Source organism: Tachypleus tridentatus, chromosome 7, assembly GCF_004210375.1.
Source record: "Tachypleus tridentatus isolate NWPU-2018 chromosome 7, ASM421037v1, whole genome shotgun sequence".
NCBI lineage: Eukaryota > Metazoa > Arthropoda > Merostomata > Xiphosura > Limulidae > Tachypleus > Tachypleus tridentatus.
In genome coordinates, this window is record NC_134831.1 from 180,575,777 (window position 1) to 180,589,596 (window position 13,820).

Below are 13,820 nucleotides of genomic sequence, written 5' to 3' on the forward strand. Positions count from 1 at the left end.
TTGTGTAATCTCTGAAATGCATGCCTGTAGTTTTTCCAGTATCCCTGTGCACTGTATATGGTATTTATTTTCCTTAGTTATGAACTGTTCATAAATCAGTACTGTAGGGTAAAATAAATAGTTAATAGCTATGACATCATGTACATAATACCATGGTCAATGGTACTGTTTAAAAGGTTGTGACCTGCACACTTAGTACCAACCATGGATGTAGGGGGCTAAGAAAAATATATTATTAAATGTTTCTATAATGTTATACGAATTTTGTAAGTTTTTCCCTCCCAGATTGGACAGTAGTACATTCATGAACTTACAATGCAAAAATTCTGGGTTGATTTCTCTGTGGTGGGTAAAATGCAGATAACTTATGTAGCTTTGCATTAAAAATATAAAATTAGAGAAAACAAAATTCATTTATTGAAGACAGATACTGCTATGGAATTGCCAGAGTATTAATGGGGTAACATGAATAAAAGACAACTTTTATTAAATGTTTTCACTGGTATTGTTTAGTTGTCCTCTTGATAGTGATTATCCCTTGTGTTCTGTGCAAGGTTTATTTGAAGTGTATTGTATTAATGTATTCATATAATTAGTTTAGTTACTCCCACCTATTAAGTAGGATAAATACTGTCCAGCAACCTTGGGAAACTTTTAGTGCAAGCTATATGAAATATAAATTCTGTTAAATGTGCCTTAAAAATCCACACCAATAGCATGACTTGAAATCCATCCAGACTAGTTTCATCATTCCATCAGAAACTAGAGGGATAAGATGTTATAAACTTGTAGAGTACATTTTTTTTTTTTTTATCAATTAAAAATATTTGTGTTGGACTTTTGGAGGAAAGGAATGATCTTACTTCTGGTCTTATTGTTTTCAAGAGTTCTCCGTGATGTAAATGGTGGAAGACATAGACAACTGAGAAGAATAAAATCCCATCCTGTAAGTTTGCATCCAAAATTTTCTTTTCAATGAATTATCTAAGCCTTTTTTTTTTCTTTTGCTTATACATGTGTTGTTCATGAGAGAAACAATTAAACTTGTTTTTCTTCTAGTTGTTCTTGATACCATTAAAGCACTAAAAGATATTTCTTTAAATGTCCAAGCCAACTTTTGTTCAAGTACAAAGGTTTTGCAGGCAGATTGAATATATTCTCATAAATCATGATTTATTAAACAAAAATCAATGTCATAATAAATTATTCATGTTGAATTTTACCTGGATGCAAAAATGAGAAGTGTTTTCCACATACATGTTGATTTGGTAATTTAAATTGCAGGTGCATTTTATAGCAAACTATATTTTAACAAAAGGAATGTTATTGTTAATATTCTGCTCTAAACAAACTTTTATTTCAGCTTCAAAGACTGCCGTTTGCCAAAGAAAACATTCCCAGTAACGAGTCGAGATCAGAAAACCTTCCCATTTCTAGTCCTAACAAATCTGGGTTGTGCAAGTTCCTAGCCATTGGAGATGTTGCCAGTGATACTGATTCACAAGACAGTGGCTACTGTGATTCGCAAGGTGTTAAAGTACGTACTGGACACATGTTGATAGATTCATAAATGCAGATAATTTATGTAGCTTTGCATTAAAAATATAAAATTAGAGAAAAAATTTTTAATGTAATTTTTACATTGAAAATGTAACACTAAGAATGTTATTACGAGTAATGTAAAAATGAGAATAATTAGTTTTGATTTTAATGCATTCTTTTGTCAAAAGGTTTTATAGGGAAGAAAATAAGAAACTGAGTTCCTAGATTCTTCCTTTATCTATTTGTTTTTCTTTGGGTGTTAATACTCCATTCATTAATGAAGATCTCTTTGTTTGTTTTTAGTCTTGTCCATTGATTAAACATTTACATATTTAAATTTGGTTTTAATACACCTGAACCTATGTGTGTTCTTGTCTCATTAGGATTAGAAATGTAAATATGCATTCACATATTGGATGAAAATTAATCACCTACCAAGTATAACTTGGTAATCTTTTCATCTCGTATGTTTCAGTTTGATAGAAAAGTACATATATTAGGTTTTACTGGTAACTTAATCTCATAGTAAGGCAAGGAACCATAGATTTTTTACGTAACATTGGACATTGGCTTTTTTGTTTTAAATCAGCGTCAATTATTTTCTTAGCATTTACTACATGGAATGTGTTTTTTAAATTTTGTCTAATACAGTGATTAAACTTTTAATTTTATTAGAAGTGGATGAACATAATTTCATTAATGTTTGTTCTTTAAGTTTTGTGCTTAAATTTTGACAGTTTTACATTCAATTATTATCAATAATTACTGTGCATGTTACATTCTGAAGAAACGTTTCTCACACACACAAAAAGGCTTAGTTTATAAATTAGGAACTGGTATTATTTGTTAGCTAACAGTTCATGAGTTTCTGACAGTTAAAATGTATCCACAAAGAAGTCGCATGATCTTCTAGATGTGCTTCCTAGTTACTTTTACAGTTTATTTCTTTGTCAATTCATATTAAAAGAACTTAAGAGTGAAAATAAAACATTATATTCAGTGCTAGTAAGGCCTCACTCTCAAAACCAGATTGTTTTGCAATTTGGATATAGTAGTAGTAGTTGAAGCATTATTTTTATCAACAACTTAAACTATTTTTGTGTGAACTAGATTAAGCTGGCGAACTGTAATTATTATTAATTACATGTTCATGTAAGTCTTTACACATCAAAATTACATTTGATTTTTGCTAACTAGTGATCAGTGCAGAATATTAATAATTTCTTTAAATATTTACATAGGTTGAATGGAGTCCTCTCAGATCTATGACCTCTCGGAGTTCATCAGTTTCTTGTACAAGGGAATCGGTTAACACAGATGATGATGATGAACTCATGAATCTTTTAGAAGTAGATGACAAGTTTGTAAGCATTTCAGTTTTTATCTGTTACTATGGTAAATTCATTAACACTGTTGAACAATGTTATTTTACACTTAATGTTTCATAGCTATCAAACATTTGAATTGTTTTGTTCATTTAATACAAAAAACCCAAACAAAACAGACCTGATATTTTACTGCAAGAAAAACCCAAAAGGTTCATTGAAGCATTTTAAAATTCTACCATTTTTTTAGCTTCAGATGTATAGTTTTAATTATTACTACGGGCTTGGTCTTGTGGTTAGGAGTGACAACCCTCAATCTGCAGATCACAGGATTGAAATCATTTTAGCTTTAGAAGGCAAAATGTAACAACCAGTGTACCATTCACTGGTTATAGAGCAGTTCCAAAATTGGCAATGGTTGTTGCCTTTTGATTGGCTTCCTTCTGGTCAGCAGTTTCTAGTTAGAGACAGCAACAGATAGTCTTGGTAGTTCTGCCAGAAAATAAAAAATGAACAAAGATGTTACTAGTCTTGATTGAAAATAACACATACAGTATATACACAGACATTTCAAATGATCATACTCAGTTGATTATCAAATAATACCAGATGTTATGCTGAGCTTAGAGCTTAACAAGCCACAAGTTCAGTGGAGGCTGACATAATCATAAGCCATCGTGATATTTCTAAGTTTTGCCCCTACCATCATTGTTTATTTGTCTATTTTTTGTATTTTTTTCTTTGTTAGCTGTTTGGGAAATTCAGTAACTTTACAAAAAGAGGTCTTGTTATGATATTCTCTTAACAAAAATTGTGCATTCAGCTAACAGCCACAAAGGTTAGAACTTATGCATCACCTTGTATTTGCCAGTATGTAGCTCTGTGTGAGAAGGTGACAATGAACCAGTCAATATATTACAAGGTGGAGGTATGTATTACTGGTAGAATCTATGTTCATGATTCTGTTTTGTTTTGTTTTTTTTTGTACAGAATGAAGAAACACTTTTACCCAGCAGTATGACTGGATTGCTAACAGCTCCTTTAGGATGTGATGTACTCCAGAAGGATGCCTCTTATCAACCTTTAACCTGCCAGAACAATGATAATGACAGAAAACTCAAACCAGCTATAAGAAGGTGTTTGTCTATGACCACTGAAGGAAAGAGTGAAATGGTATGTATTGCCTGATTTTTTTTTTTATTGCATCATCATCTTTTAGATATTGAAATATCTGTGGTAACTAACTTGATAACAGGTTCAATCAACCTTTCTAAAAGATTTATTACTGTTTTTCTATTGTCCTCCCTGTGACTTTAAATTGACATAGACAGCTTTAAAAGTAAAAAGCCATTCCAACAGGACATTACAAATGACAGTGTATCTACAAATATCTCTTGGTCTGTAAATGGAAAAAATTTCCACTTTTGGTGAAATGATCAATTTTATTTCTTTTTAAAGTAGTGCAGGTGCCATTTGATGCTGTGCCAACTGAGAAATAATTATTTTTTAGACTTGCTAACCATCATTGTATTTAGTTATGTAGTTAGTTTTGTGTAAGATGTTTTAAATGGTTTTCAGTGGTCAGGGAAACTTGTTTTTCATTTAGGTTATAATGAACTTTGTTTGGATACAAGGTGATATACTTGTGATATTTAAATTAGGTGGTTAAAGAACTTGACTTGTAATCTGAGGGTTGCAGGTTTGAATCCCCTTCATACCAAACGTGCTTGCACTTTCAGCCATGGGGGGATTAAAATGTGAAGATCAATCCCACTATTCATTGGTAAAATAGTCCAAGAGTTTGGTGGGTGGTAATGACTGGCTGCCTTCCCTCAAGTCTTACATTGCTAAATTAGAGACAGCTTGTGCAGATAGCCCTCAAGTAGCTTTGTGCAAAGTTACAAAACAAATCGTATATAAATTATTGCTTTAGTATGTCTGAAGACTACAGGCTAGATCAGTTGAATAAAAACCCTAAAATTTGGGACTTGATTCTTAATGGTAGACATAACATCCTATTGTTTGGTTTTGCCATGAAACATTAATTATTGTTCAGATAATAATGTAGCATATAATTAACAAAAATGCAGGTGTGCAATGGCTGTCTTAATTTTTACTTGTTCAACAGTAATTCCTGTACACTGAATCTGAAAATATCTGTCACTCGAGATATTTCACAAAACATACTTACTTTCACGTAAGTGAACCATTTTCATTAAAATCGGTTCACATGTTGTTATGTTTAAATTGTTGAGAACCATTTGCTATGGATTTCTTAAAACCAATCATGATGTTCATTGTGTTAAACAAAATAATAATTTGATCTAAATAACTTTTTATTCTTCTCAATTTGTAAAAAATCCTTATGTGATAGAAACATTTTTTTGAAATTTCCACAGCTGAAATTACAGAAAATATGCTATTAAAATCAAACAACTTAAAATCAATATTCTAATACCAAGTAGTTGTGTGTATTAACCATGAGGAAGCCACAAGGTATTGTATAAATGCATCTAAAGAAAGCAACCTTGTACTCTTGACTAGAATAAGACTGACTGGTATATTTTAAGTTATAGCTTAAGAAATACAATGTTGTAACTAATTTTTAAAGTTAATATTAATTGATAACTTTAATAATTAGATTAGCCAATTTTTTTTTTTTTTTTTTGTATAGCCTGACCATTCAACATTTACTGGAAGTACGAACGTGGCAGAGTGTCCCTCAAATTTATCAATACCAGAAACTACTGAGCCAGCAAATGAGGAGAATTATAGTACTGTATCTTTTATTGACATTGATCCTGATACAAATAACAATAATAGATGTAAAGAGAACACTGCTCCTTATGACAGTTGCCTACCTACATCCAGCCAAGGGGTTTTTTTAAAGGATCTAAAGTCAGCTTTTAAGAGACCAGAACCACCTAAACATGTTTCAAGTCCAATTCAAAATAAAAGAAGGAAAAGCTTAGGATTTCATGCAAAGCCCAGAAATGACTCTGAGGTATGAACTACTTATCAGCTGTTGTTATTGTACACTTCTATATCTGATGAAATGTAATGATGCTTTTGATCTACATATCTTCTGCTTTTATCATAAATGTGCTGAAGGAATCAGTATAATCTTAGTTAATAGAGGTTTTTGAGGTTTATCACTATTGTTATTGTAACAAGTTCTCACTACTGATAATTCTTTTATTTTTAACCCCACCCCTTTTTTTTAGATCTCCAGATTTTCAAACCTTTCATTGTGTGTAACAATTATAGTAATAAGACTACTGATAAATGTGTAAAGAGCTCTGTTCAGTAATCCAGTTTTGAATCAAATTGTTTAGACTCAATTTTTTAGTGAATGATATAACGAAAAACTGGAAAAAAAATAATTTTACAATGATTAATAAATTTGTTTGCATCTGTGTGCATATTCATAATATAACCAGATGACCTAGGTGGACCAATTTTGAAGAAATTTGGTCAGGTTCTCTTGTTTAAATTGGTTTGTAATGTGACAAACATTATAATCTTAACAGCCTCTTTAATTTTAATATCTGTCATGGACAATGGCAAGGATAGTGGTAGCAACACGTGAAACTAATACCAATTGAAATTGACATTTGTTGTGCTTAATAGAGCTACCTTTGCATTTTGTGTACTTCTGAAACTAATACCAATTGAACATTATTTTTAAGCCCAGCATGGTCTGATGGGGGAGGAAAAGAAATTGTGCTACCAAATATTCAATTTAAAAATAAATCCATTATAAACTGTAATGTACATAAGATATGATAAAGTAAATGTTTCCAAACTTTTTTAAGACTTTGGGAATATTTAGTAAGGGGAACTGTTTAAACTAGATTTTCATAAGTAATAAATTTACTTAAGAGCTTTTTGTTTGTTTTCCTTCCAGATATTTAGAAACATAAAGAAAATTTAGTTCTCTTAATCAATTGCTATTAAGAAAAGGATTCAAAAACAACTTATTTTCATGTTTAAATTGTTGTATTGTATTGTGTTAAAAACCATTTGTAATTGCTTTACTTGACATACATGATAGGAAATTTGCTTACACTAAGTTTATGCTGTCTTGCCTTACATAAAATACTGAAAGGATGAGAGAAGTTTTATGTTAATTTTTGCATGATATTTAGTGTTTCAGAACTGGGAATATTGCATATTAATAAACATATAACCTAGATTAAATCACGGGTAATTTTAAACTTTTAAAAAAGTCTTCACTTGAAATGTAGTCTTGGATATCTTCTATGTCTAACTAGTTACTAACTGTAAATAATATTTCCACATTTAACAGCCCAAAGAATGTATAAAACAAGATGTGTAAAGTTTGTATTTAATTTTTAAAGAACCTGGGTTTAGATCTAATAAACTGAAAAGTAAAATTAATTAAATCTTTGGAAAAAATGCTAAGAATTACTATTATGACTTTATAGCATGTTATTGGTTTACTTTGGTTAATTCTGTTGAAAGGTAATATTGTTTTTTACTGAAATATTGATTGCCTTTAAAACTTTCCAAAAGTTAAGATTTAGTTGGTTATACACCTGATTTAATTTTTATTGTAGGTGTCGTAACCCAAGAAAGAATGTGGTTGGATGTAGTGCCTGATTTAATTTTTATTGTAGGTGTTGTAACCCAAGAAAGAATGTGGTTGGATGTAGTGCCTGATTTAATTTTTATTGTAGGTGTTGCAACCCAAGAAAACTCCTTTACATCGTTCCCACTCAGAAACTGAAGCAAGTATTATGAAGGCATTACAAAGATGTAAGAAATGTTTAACTTGTTTGGTAGTAGTGTAGTGGTAGTACTTTTTTGTGTGGAGTTGTACATTATTACTCTGACAGATTATATATAATTAATAAAATCTTAGACTTGCTGCTCATAGTTTTTAAATTTATCATAGCACCTGCTCAGTGAGTATGGATAGTTTCAAGTCTAGCTTAATCTTAACTGTTGTTTTTTGCCCCACTCACTTGCTCACTCCCAAAATAAAAGCAGTTGGAAAACTTGTATCGTGAATTCAACCATGAAGTTTTGTAACAAATTAACCCGGACATGGTTTATCAGATGGTAATAAGTGGATTAAGAGTTTTGAAGATAGAATGCATACCTTTAGCCTTACAAGTTTCCTCTAATAAACCAGTCTAATGGGGAGTAAGCTAGGCTTAAGGCATTCATAACCTTGTCTAAGAACTTCAGACCTGTCTAAGCTACAGCAACTTGGTTTCTTTTAAAATAATTTTGATTATAGATGATATATGTGAATAAATGGTGATGTCAAACTAAGATATTTTTGACTTTATTAATGTATAAATTTTCTGAAAAATTTTAATTAATAAAGAGGGAAGGGGGCATTGTAATGATTTTGTAAAGATTGATAAGACCTGCTGGGTGTTAAAATTGTCAATATAATTTCTTTCATTAAGCTTCAAGCATTACTTTTTGTCATTCAGTTAGCACTTTTAGTGTTTGAGCTGAAACATATTGTGTTCCTTACCATTCTGATATCTAACGCTGTACAGATTATGCGATATATTTGTAAGTAATAATTTTTCTGAATATAGTGTAACATTCCTTATGTTTTTAACTGGTTTAGCTGTTCAAGAGCCAGATTTGATTGGAGATTTTTCAAAGGTAAGAAGTGGTTACTATGTAAATAAACTGTGTAAATGTAGTTCTTTTTTTGTTGTTTGTTTTATTAAGGCTTAAAGAAAGCATACATTTGCAAGCTTTTAGTCTATTAACAATTGCTAAATGTAAGGTTACACAAAAATCGTTGGCTTAATGTTAAATGTTAAAAAAAACAAAAACACAACTCGGTTAACTTTTGTATATCTCTATCTAAAATGTTGGAGGTAATTATTGAAACAGTGAAGGGAAAGGAATATATAAGGCAAATACTAAAGGAATACCATCCCTTTTATTGTGTGTAAATTAGATCCACCAGAGCATAATTACTTGTGGATAATTTAAATGTGATTCGTTCATCTAACAACTAAGTGTCACACCAGTAGTCAATGAAAGTACAGTCATACTATGCCTATTAGTAGCTGTGTAGTCCATATATGGCTTCCCAAACTAAAATATATTTTGGCTGATTAAGGATAGCCGACGTAGAAATATAGGAGCAACATTGTTTCTTTAGGAGGTATGTTAACTAATACTGAATTGGCTACTTGAAGCTGTCATTGTTAACAGTAGAAGTGATTAAACTAGAACTCAATATTTTTACTGAAAGTAAGGAGGATTTGGTTAATACAAGGTGTGAATATTACCTTGAACATTTGAAATACACCTTACCCCAAAGTGATCTAAATGAATGTGTAATTGCTTAAAATTCTGCTAAGTAGAGGTAGCAAAACATAATAATCCATTTTTGAATTTTTTACCAACAATCCACAATAGTTTTTTCTTAATGGTACAGAGGAGAATAGTATTGCTTTTGATGTACAAGACAGTGGATGATCAGTACAAGTGTGAGACTCTTGACCATTGGCATCAGTGGCCTTCATAAAAGTGATGGCAATATACAGGCATATTCTAGTCCATGAAGCTACTTCCTCACAGGCCATTGGGAAAAGTTTCTTTTTTTCAGTAAGACTGATCTAAAAATACAGAAAGGGTGAAATGAGGCATTGATGGTAACCAGACTTTTGGAAAACTTAACCTATAGCTTGTTGTAGAGTAGTCCCAGTAGGAACACCCTTTAGGCTGTGTAAGTTCAAAAGATGATCAAACAATTTGGCTGAACTGTGAAGACTTGGAGAAATATTTCATCATATATAAATCTTAAACTTCCAGCAGTAAGAACTTGTGAATCTGAGGGCTGATGAACAACATACTAAATACATTGCACAATGTGTTTACCTCTTTATTATATTGTTTTGTTAATAAAATCACCTCGTGAATCTGAGGGCTGGTGTACAATATACTAAATACATTGTACAATGTGTCTATTATATTTTGTTAATAACATCACCATCTTGCAGTGACTGCTTGTTTCTTGTACGTGTATTGGTGATGTATTTTGTTCTGTTTCAGTACTGTATACAAGTATAAATAGGTTGGAGTTAGCATTAATGTTGTGACTGTACATTCTTAGAAGAAAATTTAAATGAAGGTTCATTAATTCCTGTACAAATATGGACACATTGAAATTTATATAATTAAATCAGTCAATAGCCACTGTCCTAGAATAGTCCTTCATTCTAAACTGTTTTTCTTCAGATTTTACAAATTTATTCACACAACCATTTGTGGTAAGAAAAAACTCGTGCTAAATGTAAGTAATAATAATTATCTGTTTTTCATATAAATATTCTGTATCCCAAGAAATTAGAAAAAAGTTTTTCCTGGGTTTGTGTTATCAGTAAGCAGTATAATTTCGCTTAACAATAATAAACGTTTTATTCTTTTAGCCATATGTATTACCTCTGATCCAAGGGAAGAATGAAGACCTGAGAAGCATATCCCCTGACACGGTCAGTTTCTTGGCTTTTTGAACTCCATAACAGCAGTAAAAATTGGAGTGTTAAATATTAGCTTACTATAATTGTGAATTTAAAATGAGAGAAGAGGGTTGTTTATTCTTTTCAAAAATTCTATAATTTATCTTTATCTTCATTAGACTTTCTGTTGATTCTGGTTGAACCCTTTTATTCTGTTTACTTTGAATATGGTGATATCATATAACAAATCAACAGTTAGTTGTGGATGGTATTTCACAATTTATTACGTATTGTTTTATTGTTAGTTTACTGAAAGATGTTAGAAAATGGTTGTTGAATAGAATTTGTGTAAATATGTTAGTTTTGGTTTTTGTGTTAAACTCTAAACTTGGTTTTAATTATTGCATTGAAATTAAGTGTAGAATTTCATTAAAAATTTGTTTTTGTGTAAATCCATGGTAGGTTGTAAACCTTCTCAATGGAGAGTACAGTCATGCTATCGATAGTTATGTTATAATAGACTGTCGATATCCTTATGAGTATAATGGAGGACACATTCAAGTAAGTTATTTTGTAATAAATGAATTGTAACTAATTTGGGAATTGTAGAAACTGTAATTTGTAACCTTTTTGTAATAGATGTAGTACAAAATATCCAAGACTATTTTATTTTCTCTACCATTGTTATTACTTTCAGCAATACCTGGCTAACATTATAAAAGTTGCAATGACATTACACACGTGCACTCAATCTACCATATCTAAGAATATAAAACTGGCTTTTACAAAGTGGCCTGTCTTGGCTGTGCTTTAATAGACTGGTGTTTTGTAATATATGGACACATTTCAGTTTTAATACCTTGTATACATGCTATTACCTTTTAAAATAAGTTTTTCAATGTTTTTTCTTAATACAAAGAATATTAAATAATTGTAGAAAATAATTTTCACTTCTAATTATGAACTTTGAACTTGTTTGCCATAGGTTGGAAAGCCTCATAAAGTTCTGCGTGTGGAAAATGTGAAACGGAATAATTTTAAGGTTTTATACATAAATTCTGAAATAATAAATCACTGTATCAATACCACAGAATTCCACTATAATGTATCAAACTTAGTTAACTGTTATATTTGGGTCTAAGAAAAAATGAAAAGTCAAGGATATTTCTTGATAAAACACAGAGGGAAAACTTTGTTTTAAAACACTGTTAAGAAGTGATGGTTTTGTTTTTCCATTTTAGTTTCTATTATAACAAACCATGAAAACTTATTTTTAAAGTGAAACTTTGCACAGTATTACAAATAAGACTTACCATGATTTTTGGATGCAAAAAGACTTGAGCTAGAAATGCATGCTTTATATACAGTTACTATAAATCAATGCAAGCCCAAAAGTAAATGTGGTACTAAGTTTTAGTAACAATGTGCATGTTAGAAAGGAATGTTCAATGAAGTTCTGAATTTATTGTATTTATCTACATGACATGTGGGAAGCTTTTGGTAAAATGTTCAGGTCTGTTGTACACAAAACATTGGACATCTGAATCAATGACACCAGCCTGTCTCAGACTTTGGATAACTTGAAGAGCAAGGTAATTCCATATGATAGGTATATTTGTCCATTGAACAACTTGCATACTGTATAGAAAATCCAAAATGGATATCTTTATTTCATATCCAGTATTTGCTCTTCTATAATGAACTGTTGCTAAATAAGCTTTTTAAGAGTACCATCAGTAGTTGATAATTCACATCAAATACATACCATCTTGTATGGTATTCTGTGAAAAGTTGTGAAATGTGTATTTTGGCCTTCATCCTTGGACTTAGGATTAATTGTTCTTAATGAATTAAGCACAAAGCTACACAATAGGCTATCTGTGCTTACTTCATTAAGAATGAAAACATTTTAAGAATGGTTATCTATCTTAGACTGCAAGTAACATCTACACAAGAGAAGGAATCATGGAAAATTTTTTGTCAAGCAAGAACAAACCAGGAAAGATAATCACTGGCCGCAACATTGTTATCTTCCATTGTGAATTTTCTTCTGAAAGAGCCCCTTTGTTGTAAGTGTATTTATAAGACTAAGTTAAACTATCTTAGAGGTAAACATTGTTATCTTCCATTGTGAATTTTCTTCTGAAAGAGCCCCTTTGTTGTAAGTGTATTTATAAGACTAAGTTAAACTATCTTAGAGGTAAACATTGTTATCTTCCATTGTGAATTTTCTTCTGAAAGAGCCCCTTTGTTGTAAGTGTATTTATAAGACTAAGTTAAACTATCTTAGAGGTAAACATTGTTATCTTCCATTGTGAATTTTCTTCTGAAAGAGCCCCTTTGTTGTAAGTGTATTTATAAGACTAAGTTAAACTATCTTAGAGGTAAACATTGAATTCTTCTTTCACATATGCCTTTAGACTTCTTATTCACATTTCTACCTTTTCTTAAAATATACTGGAAATGTATTGGCAAATTCTTTTCAAACATCACAGAAACAAGGACTTTGTATACAAAATAGTCCTGATCTAGGCAGGGTGTCTAATTGTAAACTTAAGTACAGATTATTTAATCAAATTAATAGTGTATGCATATCACATCCTGTATTTTTTTTTGTCAGAATTTACAAAAACTTCAAAATCGTTCATTGTTTCTATGGAATATATATACATATACACAAAGCTTCAGGATTAAATAGATATTAACCTATTTTTGGTATTTCTTTACTTGTTAGCTCCACTGTAACCACCAGTCATCAGTTTAATGCATGAACAGTTTATAAAAATGTGCTAAAGAATCCATTGTGGTCCATATTGATGTTGGTGGTAGCTCCAGGGTTAAATGACCAACAGTATTTATTATTTTAATTGCAGGTATCGGTTTTTAAGAAACATGGACAGGCAGATGAACAAGGAGAAGTATCCTGATTTGCACTACCCTGAGGTTTATGTTTTAGATGGTGGCTACAAGGCTTTCTATGAAAAATATAAAGTAAGTGGTATTGTTCATTGTCTTTTTGTATTTTACATATTGGTACTACGCCACAGTTCTTCTGACTTCATGAGACACACATTATGAAAAGTTACACTGCTATTTGTCAGGTACTCTTTTCTGTTTCATAATTGCTTTTAAAAAATTGGAATTTTTCAAAAAGTTTTTAAAGATCATATTTAGTGTTTACACTCAATTTGAATGCTAATATAACAATACTACCTCTATAAAGTGCCAGCATAAAAAAAATAACTACACTAAAACAGATTAATATAAATTGTAGTTGAATTTGGTTACTAAAGTTTTCATTTAAAAATAGTCAATCTTATTACACTAATGTTTCTTATCTAAGATGTATACTTTAGCTTGTTCGTAATAAATTATTTTAAACATACATAAGCTAGTATTTTGTTTATAATAATTATTGAATACATAACTTTCCAGAGGATATACTTGCATATGCTACTTGGCTTGGTACAAAAGTAGTATTTGGACAATG

General features: G+C 30.7%; 1 protein-coding gene across 3 annotated transcripts in view; it reads left to right on the forward strand.

The window, feature by feature from the left end:
• The window catches only part of LOC143257385 (M-phase inducer phosphatase-like), a 32,968-nt gene that overhangs the window by 17,265 nt on the left and 1,883 nt on the right, over positions 1-13,820 (forward strand). For all 3 annotated transcript variants that reach the window (XM_076515973.1, XM_076515974.1, XM_076515975.1), the window contains 11 exons: positions 886-946; positions 1,364-1,537; positions 2,784-2,906; positions 3,858-4,040; positions 5,542-5,871; positions 7,568-7,646; positions 8,479-8,516; positions 10,301-10,363; positions 10,793-10,891; positions 12,263-12,399; positions 13,204-13,321. In XM_076515973.1, coding sequence (XP_076372088.1) covers positions 886-946; positions 1,364-1,537; positions 2,784-2,906; positions 3,858-4,040; positions 5,542-5,871; positions 7,568-7,646; positions 8,479-8,516; positions 10,301-10,363; positions 10,793-10,891; positions 12,263-12,399; positions 13,204-13,321 — 1,405 coding nt within the window. The remainder of the gene's footprint in view (positions 1-885; positions 947-1,363; positions 1,538-2,783; positions 2,907-3,857; positions 4,041-5,541; positions 5,872-7,567; positions 7,647-8,478; positions 8,517-10,300; positions 10,364-10,792; positions 10,892-12,262; positions 12,400-13,203; positions 13,322-13,820) is intronic.